This window comes from Aquarana catesbeiana, linkage group LG01 (assembly GCF_042186555.1).
Source record: "Aquarana catesbeiana isolate 2022-GZ linkage group LG01, ASM4218655v1, whole genome shotgun sequence".
Lineage (NCBI taxonomy): Eukaryota > Metazoa > Chordata > Amphibia > Anura > Ranidae > Aquarana > Aquarana catesbeiana.
Genome location: NC_133324.1, coordinates 569,289,818 through 569,308,177, shown reverse-complemented (window position 1 = coordinate 569,308,177; position 18,360 = coordinate 569,289,818). Strand labels below are relative to the sequence as shown.

The 18,360-nt window shown below is 41.9% G+C and overlaps 1 protein-coding gene across 9 annotated transcripts in view; it reads left to right on the top strand.

The window, feature by feature from the left end:
• The window catches only part of SEPTIN11 (septin 11), a 162,668-nt gene that overhangs the window by 104,426 nt on the left and 39,882 nt on the right, over nt 1-18,360 (top strand). For all 9 annotated transcript variants that reach the window (XR_012235727.1, XM_073597293.1, XM_073597278.1 and 6 more), the window contains exons 5-9: nt 3,671-3,832; nt 6,336-6,432; nt 6,660-6,828; nt 11,759-11,891; nt 14,889-15,076. Coding sequence is in view for 8 of the 9 variants with exons in the window: in XM_073597293.1 (XP_073453394.1) it covers nt 3,671-3,832; nt 6,336-6,432; nt 6,660-6,828; nt 11,759-11,891; nt 14,889-15,076 (749 nt within the window). In the remaining variant the exon portion in view is untranslated. The remainder of the gene's footprint in view (nt 1-3,670; nt 3,833-6,335; nt 6,433-6,659; nt 6,829-11,758; nt 11,892-14,888; nt 15,077-18,360) is intronic.

Sequence of the window (18,360 nt, the reverse complement as noted above, 5' to 3'; positions counted from 1 at the left end):
TGATTGACATGGCTCCCGCTGCTATCAATCTATCCAATGAGAACCTGAGACGGCAGGTCCAGTCTCCGTCGCTGGAAAGATCAGGTTCAGGTAAGTAAAAGGGGGGCTCTGGGGGGCTGCTGCACTACAGAAGGTTTTTCACCTTTAATGCATAGAATGCATTAAGGTGAAAAACCTTGAAGGTTTACAACCCCTTTAATTGTGTTAATACTAAATCTATTATATAGATACTCTTCTTATTCCAGTAATAAAGACCTTGAAACAGAATTGTGAAGTTTAGCTTTATGTACAGCTGTCAATAAACTATAGACTTTGTTTATTACAGGTGGTACATTGGGCCACTATGTAAATATAAAAACTCCAGGAAACCAACGTGATTAGATGAACTGCTTATATTATAAGCTATATTTTCCTTTTATAATTGACAAATCTCTTTTCTTTCCTATACTTGTTAAAATTGGTACAAATAGTATTTCTTTTCCAGTATTCAGTCTTTCTCTCTTGTTACCATTTACATAGAGTATAATGTGCTTTGACACTTAATTGTTGCTTGCGTAAACAGACCTTCTGGCTACTGGGAAGGCACTATTTGCTCTAAACAAACAGTGAAAGAATTTCCAGAAAAAAGGGCCAATTCTTCATATACTTATCAATTGGTCCTGTATTTCTGCACAATACTTTTTAGTGTGGATGAGATTCTGTACTTAGTTACTAGTAGTATGGAAAAACATACATTTTCAGTGTCAGAAACGTAAACTAAAGAATTAAAGGGGTTGTAAAGGCAGAAGGTTTTTTTATCTTAATGCATTCTATGCATTAAGATAAAAATCCTTCTGTGTGCAGCAGCCGCCCCAGCAGCTGTCCAGCGATGTCCACGAGTGTCTCAGCCGTCTGTGATTCTCCCTTCTGATTGGCTGAGACTCAGGAGCAGCGCCATTGGCTCCCGCTGCTGTCAATCAAAGTCAGCTAGCCAATCAGGAGAGAGAGGGGGTGGGGCTGGGTTCTGTGTCTGAATGGTCACAGGGAGCTGTGACTCGTGTGCCCCCATAGCAAGCTGCTTGCTGTGGAAGCACTCAACAGGAGGGAGGGGCCAGGGTCACAGAAGAGGCACCCGAGAAGAGGAGGATCCGGGCTGCCCCATGCAAAACCAACTGCAACAGAGCAAATAAGTATAACATGTTTGTTATTTTTATAGGGGAAAAAAAAGAGACTTTACAATGACTTTAATACTGTATAGGTGCATTGTCATATATGCAGGATCGCTTGGCAGTTTTGTTATTGGCAGCCAAAAGGGCTTTGTGTTGAGTAGAAGGTATGCAAGGGGCCCTCTTTTTATATCTTAGTGGTTCCATCAGTAATGCTTGAAAATGGGTATGCTGTTTTTTTTTGTTTTTTTTTTTAAACCATAGATTTTTTTATTAAACATCAAGATGTTCAAGCATAGCTAACATGTAAACATTGTGAACTCATACATTGTACATTCAATGAACATAGTATACAAAGTGAACAATATATATATAGATATATATATATATATATCTATATATATATATATATATACACACATCATTGCTATGCTTTCTCCGGGGTTCCTAATAGTATACGTTGAGGTTTACTATCTATGAGGAAAACTTGTCACTCCTAATGGGAACATACTGTGAACAGACTAGTATGATGGACGTTCTGGAACGCTGATAGTGACCCTTACAGTGGTCGTTTGAGGTAAGTAGTTTAGGTGCTATACAATTAAAATCAGGGGGTATGCTGTTTTTACATACTGGCACTCTGAAGTTTCCCCACAAAAGTTTTTAAGCCTAACCCTGAAAGTACAACTCCAAGGAAAATAATCAATACAGAAATTTTAAATAATATGGTCTATGGACATTCCTGATGTTATGCTATTCATTTGTAAGCTTTTGAATGAGTGACACTCTTTTGGGTCTATCCTACCTGCTCTTCTAATTACTAATTAATAATGCTAATCACGGATTGTCGGACTCTGTAACCCCATTTTTACCCATCAGGGTGCAAATAATAGACTGTCTTTGTTAGGTGGCAATGACATAGGTGCCTGCTGAATTTCTCCCTGGAGTCTGCTGCAAAGGACCAGGTGCAATTTTGTATTCAGAATCTTTTTTATTGATAATAACAAATATGTTTTTGCTGTTGTCTGTATCTTGTCATTTGCTTTCCTAAAAGAAAGTAAGGGCAAATCTCCCCAATAAGGCCAGAGACAGCAATAAAAACAGTGCAAAAGCTATGACTCTTCTCTGCTATAATATAACAAAATGATCTGGCTAAAGTTTGGCAAACTACAGTTGTTTTTACACTCAATTCAAATTGACTAATTTCACCACTGCAATTGGAAATTAAATTTGTTGTAGTTAAAGTGGAAGTCAGGGCTAATACTATCTAAGCTTAAACCTGCTCCCACCCCTATTCTAAGGCCTATACTAACTATCCTGTAAAGGAAAGATCTATACTTGCCTATTCTAAGGTCTCTCCTGTCTAATAACATGATCGGGTCCCAGCGCTGACTTCAGGGGAGAGGAGTGAGCAGCGACAATGGATGGAATGCTTGGGTGGTGACGTCACTCATAGACTGCATCCGTTGTACACTGTCCCTCCTCTCCCCTGAAGCCAGTCCTGGGAGCCTATCACGTGACCGGACCAAAGCACCCTAGGATTAGTTTATAGGGTTTACAATGGGGGTGGGAGCAGGTTTAGGCTTAGATAGTATTAGCCCAGTTTTCTACTTTAATTCTTGCATATTGCACACCCTCTTTTCCCCTTGAGCTGCCTTATAAAAATAAGTCCCTTAAAGTGTAACTAAAGTCAATTTTTTTTTTTTTTTTACTTTTGAATACTATAGAGGAATTGAACCTCTGTCAGGTTTTTAATGTTTATGCCCCATTAGGTATATTCACCCTCTCTATTTGTCCTGTTTACTGTCATCAGAAGCGAAAGTATACGAAAAGTCCCAAATTTTGGGTTGACATCTCAACAGAAATAGAGGGGAAATCCTATCTAATGAGGGCACTAGTTCTGGTGGCACCCCAGGATTCCCTCACACTCCCAGAAACATTCTTATTAAAGCACCAACATTAGCATCTCAGAGAATGTTTGTCCAGGCTGGCGGTTGGGGAACATTCATATATCTGTGAGACACCCCCATCCGCAGCAGTCATTCATGCCCAAGCTTTGAACAATGAAGTGTTGATTGGCTGGATTGGAGTTTTCCTGGCTGATTGCTGCTGTTTTCTGATGAGAGAGGCAGAGATGTCTGTAAAGTGCTCCCCCACCCCTCTTCATAGTGGAAAACATGCGGGTCTGCACCACCATCTGTCATTAAAAAGATTGTCTGTTGATCAGATCCTGCATCAGGATTTGGAATGTCTTTAAGCATGTTTACAGTATGGAGCCTAAATCTGTAGTTTACACACAAAAGCTTGGCTGTGTTTGTGTAAAAAACCCTGAGAGACCTTTGTGTGAACTACTGTAGCTCCACTGGCTGCCTCTGTGACTTTACATCTTAGCCATTCTTGCTTTGAATATCTATTTCAGTGTTCCACTTTACACTTCTTGTTATAGGATTGATGTTCATTTTAAACTGAGTGATGCAGATGTGACAACTGTATGAATACTTTTTCATTGTCATTTTGTAATATAGGTGAATATCATCCCCATCATTGCAAAAGCAGACACCATTGCCAAAAATGAGCTGCACAAATTCAAAAGTAAAATCATGAGCGAGCTGGTCAGCAATGGAGTTCAGATCTATCAGTTCCCTACAGATGAAGAGACCGTTGCAGAGATCAATGCTACAATGAGCGTAAGTTATATTGCTGTATAGTTTCTATTAGGCAGCAATATTGCCTGCAATTGTCATACAACCATTTCTGTTCTAATGCCCCGTACACACGATCGGACATTCCAACAACAAAATCCGTGTTTTTTTCCGACGGATGTTGGCTCAAACTTGTCTTGCATACACACGGTCACACAAATGTTGTCGGAAATTCTGATCGTCAAGAACGCGGTGACGTACAACACCTACGACAAGCCAAGAAAAATGAAGTTCAATAGCCAGTGCAGCTCTTCTGCTTAATTCCGAGCATGCGTGGAATTTTGTGCGTCGGAATTGTGTACACACGATCAGAATTTCCGACAACGGATTTTGTTGTCGGAAAATTTGAGATCCAGATCTCAAATTTTGTGTCGGAAATTCCGACGGCAGATGTCCGATGGAGCCTACACACGGTCGGAATTTCCGACAACAAGCTCATATCAAACATTTGCTGTCAGAAATTTCGACCGTGGGTACGCGGATTGCTACAGCTGGATTCTGATTCGGTTTACACTTGGGTGGCTGATTTGAGCATATCATTAAACAATAACCTGGTATGTCCTGTGTTTTATGACCAATCTAAAGTCTGGATAGGTTGCGATTCTGGCAACTGACGATAAAATCTTCCAGAATATTTCTCTTTGTAATACACTCCAGTATGCCTATCTTAAATAGTACATTGAAGAGGACAATAGATTTTTTAGGTAATATATAACTTGATGAATAACTGCAATGTATTTCTTCATTAGAGTCTGGCTGTTGTACCACACAATGGAACTCTACTGAAAATATATTAAGGATGCCATTATTGAACTAAAAAAAAATACTACTTGGCTGGCTGCCTCTGACTCTCACCATTTTGATTTAGTGGCCCAGAAATGTGCAGTAAGTGAAGTCAGATTTTATGATTTGCATACTTGTTTCAGGTCAATGACTTGAAAAATATGCCTAAAACCAGCCTAGCAGTCAGAGAACTAGCATTTGCAGATGAAAAAGTAAACAATTGCAGTCCACATACTGTATATGTATCTCAAGAGTATTCCTGTAAAGCTTCTTCATAGTTTTGTATTATGGAATGAATGTGTTTGAAGCTGACCTCCATATAAGGGGCCTGATACAGAGTCGTGTTACATATATGTAAATGGTTTTAACTGCCCCAGGATTTACTCATTCTGTTCAGTCAGTCTTCAGAATCTGACAACTTAGCCTGGTTATGGCATCAATTGCAGTTTTGCAGTACAACAGACCTGCAGCACTAACAACGAAGGAGGAGCAGCAATGCCCTGAGGAGTCACCACTCTATTCTTTCCTTCTGTCTGGGATCTCAAAGTGTTAAGCTGGCTATACATGGCTTGAATTTTGGCTGATACACGCTTGTATCATTGCACGTTGATTGACACCTGTGCTTATATGGCCTAATGGTCAGGACCATGATTCTGACTGTATAAAATTCCCAGGGTTTACTTCCTGTGTTCTGTTCATGTCATAGTTTCTTAACCATGTCTGTACTGCTGTATGTTCATGAATGGCAAAATGGTGGACACCCTCAGGTGACCAGTGCACCAATTAATGGCTGTGAACTCAGCCCACCTTGGGCAGCTCAATTCACAGACAGTGTACAGAGCTGATGCGACTCTGTACCATGTGACCGCTGTGATGACTTAGATGATTTAGAATGTAAGCTCTACGAGCAGGGCCCTCCTGTACCTTTTGTATTAAACTGTACTGTAATTGTGTTATCCCCCCTATACATTGTAAAGTGCTGCGTAAACTGTTGGCGCTATATAAATCGCGTATAATAATAAGTCTGCATCTTTCTCTTATAGCAGAGGAAGGGGAGAAGGGAGGAACAAATTAATGAATTGTTCATTCAATAATTCCAGATCAATGTATCAGAGGATCTCTACATTATTGGATTGGTTTTTTAACCCTTTCACCACCATCCCTCTAACCTCTTCTCTCCAGTTTGTTACCCTTATCCTCTCTGAAGTGACCTGTACATTAACCTCTTCACCCCCTTATCCTGAATAGTTATACATTAACCCCTTCATCCCTATCATCCCACTGTATGTGACCTGCACATTAATCACTTCACTTCTTCCTCCTCCCCCCTCTGTGTATGTATGTGTAATAATCTAGTCCACTATTAGCAAGCTTTGTTTTAACCGCCTTAATACTAGCATGTTTTTCATTTCCAAAAACAGTGGCAACAAATTTGATCACTTTAATTTGTCTACTTTCCAAAAGGACTAAAAAGGATTTAAAATTAATTGTATCATAATATAGTAATCTTTAGTCAAACTATCACAGCATTGAAAATGGCCTGATAATAAAGGAGTATTACAGACTTGTACTGAAGTGGTTAATTTATTTAGCTTCCACTGCTTTTATTCTGTCTATAGTATATAACATACATTCGTAAATCCTTCTCTCTTCTTTTTTCAAGTTTTCTAACTTCAATAAATGTATTTATATATTTTTTCTATAGGTGCACCTTCCATTTGCAGTGGTCGGCAGTACAGAAGAAGTAAAAATTGGCAACAAAATGGCTAAAGCAAGGCAGTATCCCTGGGGTATTGTACAGGGTAGGTTTCCAGGATATGTTTTAAATGACATTTAATTTAGGAGTCCTTCCTTGTGACATCAATGTATGTAGAAGCTTGTGCTTTTCTTCTTGGCTTCCTAGTTAATAGCAAATAAAGACCACCTCAACAGGTTTGTTATGTCTGGAAAGCGAACATGATAAGGTTACTGTTACCTGTAAAGCATTTTCGATGCCTGACTTTAGCTTTGTTTTTCTTTAATTTATCAGTTGAGAATGAAAACCATTGCGATTTTGTGAAGTTGAGAGAAATGTTAATACGAGTAAACATGGAGGACTTGAGAGAACAGACGCATGCACGCCACTATGAGCTGTACAGACGCTGCAAACTTGAAGAAATGGGATTTAAAGATACCGACCCCGATAGTAAGCCCTTCAGGTAATCATGGCATTTCCTTGACTTAGTGGCACAATAAACTAAAGCAAAATAGAAAAACTAAGTGGCATAAATATGTGACCTAGTTTTTGATAACTAAACAGAAATAAATGCTATGAACTGTACAGTTTGTTATATAATCATGATTTTCTTTGCTCAGCCATGAAAGAAAATGTGTATGTTCAGCACAGGTTATAGCATAACAAATACCTCAGTTATCTCACATCTGCGATAATTTTTCCATCATTTCTTATATTTATCATAGAATACTGTCAGCTAAGTTAGTGGTACACCATATGATTTGCTTCTGTGCTTACACGTACAGTAGATTATATGTTGTTTTACCACAGCAGCTGTCAAGCATTTAAGGAATTTCTGACTGACTTCCTGCATGCCTGAGGCCCCATCTGGCCATATTAGGCTTGGAAATAAGATATAGGCCTAACTTGTTAGTTCTCTTATGGGAAACACACTGGAAGTTAAATGCTGTTGTGATTAGCATAATGTGTTTGGACACATTCATTTTTACTCTTTTTCAAACTCAGTAAAAGACAATGTAATCCCATCCCATATTTGGGTGGGCATCCACTGCTAGTACAGTGTATGTGTACACCCTACTTTGAAAAATGTCCAGTATTGCTTCTGGGCAGGAGAATCCACATAAGAAATATACATTTCCTTGTTGGCATGACCCAAAAATTGAGCTAATAATATAGACTCAGAAATGTTAACTAGTTAAAATGTAAATAGTGTGTGTTTAGTATCACTTTAACCAATTCCAGCCCAAGGACGTCATATGTCTTTGACTATCAGTGGGGATATCTGAATGATGCCCGCAGCTACAGGCATTTAGAGCCGGCGATTCTGTGCACCATAAGAATGGTCATAGCGGCAGTTCCGTTCTTACAAGCGACGGGAGGGGACATCCCCCACCTCCCGCTGCTCTCCAGTGCTTCTCCGGGCTCTCCCGTGCCATCGGGGACTCAGAGAAAGAATCCGTCGCCCCCGGATGATGAGTATAGATGGTCACCAGTCATCTCTATGACCGTCGGAGGCCTGGGCGCAACGTTACGTCCAGGCCGCGGTTGTAAACAAAGCGGTGATCGCTGCTGGAAAGCATATAATCGGTAATTTTTTTTTTTTTTATCTCATGCTTTCCAGCCTGAAGGAGAGATGTGGGGTCTTATAGACCCCATATCTCTCCATAAAGAGGACCTGTCACGCACTATTCCTATTACAAGGGATGTTTACATTCCTTGTAATAGGAATAGAAGTGATCATTTTTTTTCAAAGTGAAAGTGTAAAAATAAAAGAAAGAAACTAAAATAAACAAAAAAAAAATGTAAAATGAAAGCGTCCCCGTGTGCTTGTGCACAGAAGCAAACGCACACATAAGTCCCGTCCACATATGTAAACACTGTTCAAACCACGCATGTGCGATATCGCTGCGTGATTTAGAGCGAGAGCAATAATTCTAGCACTAGACCTCCTCTCTAACTCTAAACTGGTAGCCTGTAAAAAAATGTAAAGCGTCCCCTATGGAGATTTTTAAGTACCGAAGTTTGGCTCCATTCCATGAGTGTGCCCAATTTTAAAGCGTGATATGTTGGGTGTCTATTTACTTGGCATAACATCATCTTTCACATTATACAAAAAAATTGGGCTAACTTTATTGTTTTGTTATTTTTTAATTTGTGAAACAGTTTTTTTCCCAAAAAAAACGCGTTTGAAAAATTGTTGCGCAAATACCGTGCGACATAAAACGTTGAAACAACCACCATTTTATTCCCTAGGGTGTCTGCTAAAAAAAACATATATAATGTTTGGGGGTTCTGAGTATTTTTCTAGCAAAACAATTATGATTTTTACATGTAGGAGAGGAGTGCCAGAATAGGCCCGGTATAGAAGTAGTTCAAGCTAAACTCTAAAGTAGTTCAAAAGACTGAAGGTTATTTTTATCTTCATGCATTTTATGCATGAAGGTAATAAACCTTCAGTGTGCAGCTCCCCCTCAGCCCCCCTGATACCTACCAAGCCCAATTTTGATCCAGCAATGTGCACAAGAGCAGCGGCTCTCCCGGGTCTCTCCCTCCTCGTTTGCTGAGATGCAGGAGCCATCTGCTCCCACTGCCGTCAATCACAGACAGTGAGGAAGGAGCGGGGGTTAGGGCTGAGCCACGCTCCTGTGACCTATGGACATAGAGCGTGGCTTGAAAGCTTGATATGGGGGGATGGGGCCCAGAGTGCCATCAGAGGACCTATTTCTTATTTTAAAAAAAAAAATTTGCCTTCATAAACACTTTAAGTTTTTGTTTTTTGCAGCAGCTGTTTATCTCAAAAATTGTAAATCATGTCCACTGCTGTTGAAAAGGTAATTGGCCAGACAACTGTACAGCATAAAATTGAGCTTGGGTCAGGTCTGCTTCCTCTGTCTGTGGAAAATGGAGATGAATACACTATACATTTCAGGCAAGGTTATGATTTCCCCAACCCCTATCAATGTCACTTTGAAGTGAACGTTTGGTCTGTATGTAAATGCAGAGAAAAATATCCATGAACCATGTAAAATAAAGTAAGAATATTACATAATGTCATAGCGTGTATTAACTATATACTCTTTTAAAATACGTTTTTCATCATGGTGGTTCTTTAAATTACACAGTGCTTGAGTTCTGGAATTGCACTGTGCTACCAATGTCCTCAGACTCTTCAGTCAAATTGAAGAAAGAGTATGCTGATGTCAACTACTACAATATGAAGCTGCTGGTTTGTTAGAGACGTATGACCTAATGCTGGGTTTAGATCAGGTGACCTGTAAAGCGAGCATTGGGGGATCTGCACAGTGGCTTAAGTGGTTAGCCCTTTGTCTGGCAGCACTAGTCATTGGTTCGAATCCCAACAACCTGTTTCCTCCCATCCTCTAAAGACACTCTAGTAGGTTAATTGACCACTGTCTAAATTGGCCCTGGTATGTGCAGGTATGTTAGTTACAGAGCTTAGATTATAAGCTCCTTGTGGGCTGGGTCTAATATGAATGTAATATATATATATATATATATATATATATATATATATAATATCTATTGTTGCGTAAATTGTCAGTGCTATATACGTACCTGTAATAAATTATTTATTATGGATGACACATTTATTCGTATTCAACTATTAATAAAGTGATTTTGCGCAAATAGTGATAGACAATTTTGAAGTAGATTAACCTATGAACTTCAGGAGAGTATTTAAAATGATTTACAGTGAAATTAAAATAAATGATGCGTTAAATATCTAATTGTGATAGCGAAAAAGAAATATAAAAGTTATATGTGTAAATAATAAATTCCACTCTTAACGTGTAAATTCTCACAGTATTCTTAATAGTTGTGCATAAATATAGATGGCCTGGTGCGAATAAACTAAATTAAGTATATATACCCTGGTGTGGGTAAAAGTGTAATAAATAAAATCACTTTGAATTTCAAACAGAAACAGTGATGAAAAGTCCAGTAATTGTTGTAGTGAATGAGGGGTGATGGGGTTCTGTAGTTGTTGAAACAGGTGCAGGTAATTGTTCCCAATAATCCTGTTATGGCTCCCTTCTCAGTCTGGTCTCCCAGGACTCTTACCTCAATATTGACAATAACATGCAGTCACCACTAGGGGGATCCCTTGGTTTCCCTGGATGGTAAATAAGGTATCTCTGGATGGCATATTGAGCAGTGTTCCTTCTCAGGGTGCAGCGGTGTGTGGTCCAATCACATAATGCAGGGAAGTACCTCAGTGTAAGAGAGGGAACAAGGAGGAGAAAAGAACCTCTAATAGTGTAGTATGTGTGGTCTAAAACATGTTTATTAAAATATAATGGCATAGACTCTTACACAAAACAAGTTAAAATCACACAGGGAACAAATTAGGCGTTGTTCCTCGCCTTCTCACGTCACTTCCGGATGCGGCTCTTCCCGGCCAATCCCTATGCGTTACGTTGCCTCTCACAACTTCATCTGGGGAGAGGCAAACACAGTGGAACTAGCACTACAACATATCCAAATTTGGGGTTCCTAGCACCAAGTGGCCCCAAGATATGGGGCCCCAAAGTCGGGTCACAAAATGTCATTCTCTGCTGCAGAAAAGTGCTTGACATTTTGTGACCCAAATTTGGGGCCCCATATCCCGGGGTCACTTGGTTCTAGGAACCCCAAATTTATTGTGTGCTAACACAGTTGGACGAACACTATAACATATCCAAATTTGGGGTTCCTAGCACAAAGTGGCCCCAAGCTATGGGGCCCCAAAATCGGGTCACAAAATGTCATTCTCTGCTGCAGAAAAGTGCTTGACATTGACTTTGACTTTGGGGCCACATATCCCGGGGTCACTTGGTGCTAGGAACCTCAAATTTGGATATGTTGTAGTGCTACCACTGTGTTAGCACACCAAATTTGGGGTTCCTAGCACCAAGTGGCCCCGAGATACGGGGCCCCAAAGTTGGGTCGCAAAATGTCATTCTCTGCTCTGCAGACGCTTCTAGACGCAAACGTGGCAAAACGGGCGTTTCTAAACGCCGGTTTCAGCTTTTAAAAACATGTATTCAGCAGAGTTTGCACCAGCGTCTCGTGTGCATGAGGCCTTATAGATTTTGCTGCACTTTTATTTATACTACACACTTATTTTACCCACTATTCCATAGTAGCGCGAAAGCACTTTAATATTATTCATATTCAACTACCTTTTTTTTGCCTTCTCATGTAGAATTGTGTTTAGAATCTAGGGGTTTCTTTGATAAAGCAGCAATATGATCATACTTTTTGGTCAAAGTTTTTAGAGAAATGTTTTCTGTATGTTACTGTATTTTTCCACAGATCGTGACGCAACGCTGCATCTGCAGAGTAGTAGGAAAAACTGTTTTGTGAAGTATATTTTTTCTTTCTTCTACCAGCCTCCAGGAAACATATGAAGCAAAGAGGAACGAATTCCTTGGGGACCTGCAGAAGAAGGAGGAAGAAATGAGGCAAATGTTTGTCATGAGAGTGAAGGAAAAGGAAGCTGAACTTAAAGAAGCTGAAAAAGAAGTAAGGAGAGCTTGGCCAATTATTTTCTTTGATCTATAATACTTTACAAACAAATAAAAAGCACAACAAAGGCAGTGTCTCAGAATAAAATGACCAGAGACAAATATTAAGTAAATGTTGCTTTATCTACACAATTCAGAGGGAAGAAAAAAGTATACAGAACTGTAAATTTTAATCTTCCTATTTTTGCGATTGGGTTGTATATTTCTAAAGATTCATGATCTGTCTAGTATATTGTTTTTAGTGCTATGATTAAAGTTAGTTATAGACTTTAGCATTCCCTACATTGTCTCATTTTAGCTATTGACAATATTACACAGTGCCCAGACATGGCAAACACAGGGAGAATCTGTATGCAGCGGTGGTCTACTGCAAAGCTGTGATTGGCAGATACTACAACCTATGCTTCTAAGAAGCCAGGAACTACTCTGTTGCAGTTTCAGCCCTCATGCCGCGTACACACGGTCGGACTTTCCGGCATACTTGGTCCGGCGGACCAGAGTGTGCCGGACAATCCGCCCGTGTGTAGGCACCGGCGGACTTTTCCGGCGGACTTTTTCCCAAAAGCCCGCCGGACCTAGATTTGAAGAAAGTTCTAAATCTTTCCGCCGGACTCAGTTTCGGGCGGAAAGTCCGCTCGTGTGTGTGCTGGTCCGACGGAAAGCCCGCTCGTGTGTAGGCTGGTCCGACGGACCAGATGCAACACGAGGGCAGGGTATTGCATCTCACGCTCGCTGCAATAGGAAAAACACATTTTCCTATTGCGGCGAGCGCGGGGCATACCAGGCCCTTAGGTCTGGTATGGATTATAAAGGGAAGCCCCTACGCCGAAAAAAACGGCGTGGGGTCCCCCCTAAAATCCATACCAGACCCCGATCCGAGCACGCAGCCTGGCCGGTCAGGAAAGGGGGTGGGGACGAGCGAGCGCCCCCCCCCCCCTCCTGAACCGTACCAGGCCGCATGCCCTCAACATGGGGGTGGGTGCTTTGGGGGAGGGGGGCGCCCTGCGCCCCCCCCCCCCCCAAAGCACCTTGTCCCCATGTTGATGAGGACAAGGGCCTCTTCCCGACAACCCTGGCCGTTGGTTGTCGGGGTCTGCGGGCGGGGGCTTATCGGAATCTGGGAGCCCCCTTTAATAAGGGGGCCCCCAGATCCCGGCCCCCCACCCTATGTAAATGAGTATGGGGTACATGGTACCCCTACCCATTTACCTAGGAAAAAAGTGTAAGTAATAAAACACACTACACAGGTTTTTAAAATATTTTATTAAACAGCTCCGGGGGGGGGGGATCTTCCTCCGGCTTCGGGGGTCTTCTTCCGACTTCGGGGGTCCCTCCGCTTCATCTTCTCCCGGCGTCCGGTTGGTTCTTCTCCGCTCTCTTCTCCCGGTGTTCCTGTTCTTCGGCCGGCTCCTCTGCTGTCTTCAATTAGCTCTCTTGCCAGCAGAGGTCCGGACTTCTGGGCTTCTGGGCTTCTGGGCTTCTGGGCTTCTCTTCCCCAGATGTTGACACGACGCTCTCTCCTGCTGGACTGCTCTCCGAGGGCTGCGTTGTGACTTATATAGGTGGAGACCCCGCCCCCTTTTGATGTCACAGTCCCTGGGCATGCTGGGACTGTGACGTTTTAGGGGGCGTGGTCAACATCACCCAGTGACCACGCCCCCTAAAACGTCACAGTCCCAGCATGCCCAGGGACTGTGACATCAAAAGGGGGCGGGGTCTCCGCCTATATAAGTCACAACGCAGCCCTCGGAGAGCAGTCCAGCAGGAGAGAGCGTCGTGTCAACATCTGGAGAAGAGAAGAGAAGAAGCCCAGAAGTCCGGACCTCTGCTGGCAAGAGAGCTAATTGAAGACAGCAGAGGAGCCGGCCGAAGAACAGGAACACCGGGAGAAGAGAGCGGAGAAGAACCAACCGGACGCCGGGAGAAGATGAAGCGGAGGGACCCCCGAAGCCGGAAGAAGACCCCCGAAGCCGGAGGAAGATCCCCCCCCCCCCCGGAGCTGTTTAATAAAATATTTTAAAAACCTGTGTAGTGTGTTTTATTACTTACACTTTTTTCCTAGGTAAATGGGTAGGGGTACCATGTACCCCATACTCATTTACATAGGGTGGGGGGCCGGGATCTGGGGGCCCCCTTATTAAAGGGGGCTCCCAGATTCCGATAAGCCCCCGCCCGCAGACCCCGACAACCAACGGCCAGGGTTGTCGGGAAGAGGCCCTTGTCCTCATCAACATGGGGACAAGGTGCTTTGGGGGGGGGGGGCGCAGGGCGCCCCCCTCCCCCAAAGCACCCACCCCCATGTTGAGGGCATGCGGCCTGGTACGGTTCAGGAGGGGGGGGGGCGCTCGCTCGTCCCCACCCCCTTTCCTGACCGGCCAGGCTGCGTGCTCGGATCGGGGTCTGGTATGGATTTTAGGGGGACCCCACGCCGTTTTTTCGGCGTAGCGGGGTTCCCCTTTATAATCCATACCAGACCTAAGGGCCTGGTATGCCCCGCGACGGGGCTAGTAAGGTGTCAATCTCGCCGATAAAAGCGGCAAGATTGACATCCTTTTCTAGTCCCGTCGCACCTGAGTCACGTTCAAAATGAACGGACTTGTCCGTGTGTGGGCAAGTCCGTTCATTCTGAAAGTCCGCCGGAACTCCGGCGAAAGTCCGTCGGAAAGACGGGCGGACTTAGCCCGCCGGAAAGTCCCGGCGTGTGTGGGCAAGTCCGTCCGTTTTAAAGTCCGGCGCACCTGGCGGACAAAGTCCGTCGGAAAGTGTGCCGGACCAAGTAGGATAGAAAGTCCGCTCGTGTGTACGCGGCATCAGCCTTATGTTTGGCATTTCCACAGTACAGATAGGCAATTTTATTACAAAATTGATGTGCTTTATTAGGGAATGTCTTATCCTTTGCATATTTTCCTTACATTGACTGTATCTTAGTTAAGCTTTTTTGCACACCATATGTCATATCTTTTTTTCACGGCTTCATCATGCTGTTTGCCATCAGCTCCATGAAAAGTTTGATCTCCTCAAGAGGACTCACCAAGAAGAGAAGAAGAAGCTGGAGGACAAGAAGAAGGAAATTGAGGACGAAGTCAGCATGTTCCAGAAGAAGAAAGCAGCCACACAACTCCTCCAGTCCCAAGCCCAGCAAGCTGGATCCCAGCAAACCAAGAAAGACAAGGACAAGAAAAAGTAAGCCACTGACCTTTCTCCCATCTCAGGCTTTGGCATGATTGTGGCTACATGCTATCTTCTTCTCATGTTCATATTGGGAAACTGGTCTTACTTTTATTTATTTAATTTCATATTTTTATACAAAAAGGAGAATATGAGAAAATTTGGTGAGAGAACACTTTGGATGCAGAAAAGCTGAACACCTGTATCAAATGTATAGTTACAAAAGACAGCATTATTTCTCATCAGTAATGGTACTAGGTGGATCTGTGTATTTTGGGAAGCCAGGGCAGGGAGCTTTTTTAACCAGAAGGCATTTGACTTTTTCCCTACACTATAGCATGTATTGCAATTTGGCTTCTAAAAAAAATTTCTATACTGCATTTGGAGACAGAATAGGGAAGACTGGACAATATCCTCTACGATTAGCATCATTTTCTGGTAGCTAGCTAGTCACCAGCTGGTAAAGGTGTTTAATCCATACACAACAGAATAAGTTTCAAGAACTAAGGGCTCATACAGGATTTCCTTGCAACAGTAACGGTTGTATAATTGTTGAGTGGTACTGTGTGCAGTGTACAAATAAATCCTTCAGAAAGACTATGGATATTTATAAGAAACAAAGCCCTTACAAGATTTTCTGGTCCATGTGGACCTAGGAAGTTACATACCACATCTGCAGTTCAATCAGCAATAGAGATGAGCCACCAAGGACCAACACAGGTTCTCTGAGGGATATATTGGTTGGTTTCTATGCAAAAGTGCACCAGATTTTGCACACACCAGTTTTAGTAAATAGCCCTATTGTCTGTTTGGAAATTACTTTTTTACTTTGCACTCAAGAGTGTTAGCTCCCAGGCACTCAGCTAGCCTTAGGGCGTTAATAAATAATATAAACCCTTACTCTGCCAGATAACTGGACTGTGTATATACATTTTTAGAGAAATGCTTATGCCAGTAAACTAAAATCTCAGAGTTGGTTTAGTTTAGTTCGTTTTTAAGCCAATCTCCCATGTGTGTTCGCATTTTTTTAAACTGAAGCCTTGGTTTCTGACTTCCCTCCATTACAGTTCCTTCCTATATTTAAATAGCCAACACCATCAATGTATCCTATAAAAGACAGTGGTGTACTTTCGAAAAATATAGCAATGGCAGAACCCTAAGCCAAAGGTTGCTGCCACTATTATATGTCCCTAAGCAGTGCAACCTTCATTCATGTTACACTAGTATTGTGTAGGACTTTTACCTGAGTGCAGTCCTCATTTTCAAAAAAACTGTGTTTTTATATATAGTTTCAAGGGATCTTTTATATATAGTTTCAAGGGATCTTGTGCACTACACAGCTTTTGCACTTAACCAGGCACTAGTTTAAATGCACCTTAAATGCACCTAGTTACAGAAATGTTTCCCCTATTCGTAATTGTTTTTGCTGTAAATATAGGCATGCTTGTTTAAATTGTTACCGTATATATTTTCTTTGTAAAAGATCCTATTTTTTTGGCATACATATCAGGCTGTGGAGATACCAAAGGTGTTGAGTAAAATAGCTGGAAGTTTAATATTTATGTTAAAGTGAACCTATAATTAAAATTCACAGGGGACAGGTCACCAATAGTAAATCATATTATTATTTTGTGTAGACAGCTTAGGTCTCTGGATATCAGGAGCATCTTGGATACTTGTTAGAGACTGCAAAGAAACTGTTACTTGCTATCAGTATGTCCTCAGCAAGATGTTATCAGCAAGATATATATATATATATATATATATATATATATATATATATATATATATATATATATATATATACATTTTTTTAAGTAAAATTACCTCTTTCATGTGTAGATCTTAGAGAAAAACATTAAAGTGGTTGTTAACTCAATTGCCCCCAGTTAATCAGGCACACAGTATATGGTTCCCCTAAGCATTGCAGCAGCATCTTCTTTTTTTGTGTAAATGCCTTTTATTATCATTTTTTTAGTTCTGTCAATTGTCCTATTTCATCTCCGTATCCGAGCGGAGGGAGCTGAGTAGGAGGGACACCGATTCCTTCTGACGTATGCAAGATACATCAGAAGAGGAATCTCTAATCTTCATCCCTTTGGCCGTCAATGCAGTGTGTATGAGGGGAGAGAAGAGGGGCAGAGAGGGGTGTGTCTCGGATAGGGCTGAAACAACTAATCAACAACTTATCGATTATGAAATTAATCGATTACTATTTTCATAATCAATTAATCGGCCAGTAACATAATGGGTTAAAAAAAAATGAGCCCTTTATAGTACAAAATGAGCAAATAATCGCTACTGCAAATATTACTTTCACAGTTCTACACTAAAAAAAATTAACCCCTTACAGTAGTGATTATCTGCTTGTTTGTACGATAAAGGGCTAATTTTCGTTTTTTTTAACCCCATTATGTTACTAAACGTCTTAGACCTGGTTCACATCTATGTGTGTTTTTTGGTGCTTTTTGCAGAATTGAACTACAGTTCATTTACATGGTTTCCTATGGGACACGTTCAGGCAAAACCATGCTTTTTTTGGTTCAATATACTTCAATAGAGAAGCTGCAGAAAAGCAAGTAATGCGTTTTTGCAGCAATTTATGTTTTTGAATCTGCCCAACAACAAATTGGCCAAAAAAAATGCAAATACGCAAATCACAGCAAAATAACGTGCACAAAAATCAAAAAGCACTCCAGAAATAGAAACAGATCAGAAGCAAACTGCATAGGTGTGTACTGAGCCTTATGCTGGCCACACCGATCAATTTTCAGACGAGAATATTCAGACGAAAAATCTTTGTACATTCGCTGAATGAAAGAACAAACGTTCTTCAAATAAAAATTTTTTTGAAGGAAGACATTGTTTTTGTTTTTAATAAAAAAATTTGATCACTGAGTCTGGTGATCAGTTACCAGATTCACCCTTTAACCCCTTCCCGCCGAGCGTACACAGATGTGCGTACTCAGCTTTCCAGGGTTTTACCGGGATGATGCCCGCAGCTGCAAGCATCATCCCGGTACCGTTGTTTAGAGCGGGCGATCGACTATCCGAGTATAACAACCGATGCGGCTAAAAGCTGCTCAGCTGTTATACCGGAGGAGCGGGAGGGGACGTCGCCCCCTCCCGCCGCTCTTACCGATCGAACGGGAGGCCCGGTGACCAATCAGCCGCCTCCGGCGGCTGGGGGCTGGCTGGAACAAAGCCGTGGGTGGCTTCGTTCCAGCCTCCTGATCAAAAACACGGAAGCAACGTCACTTCCCGTTTACTCGGCTGCCAATGCGCCAGTTTTAAAAAAA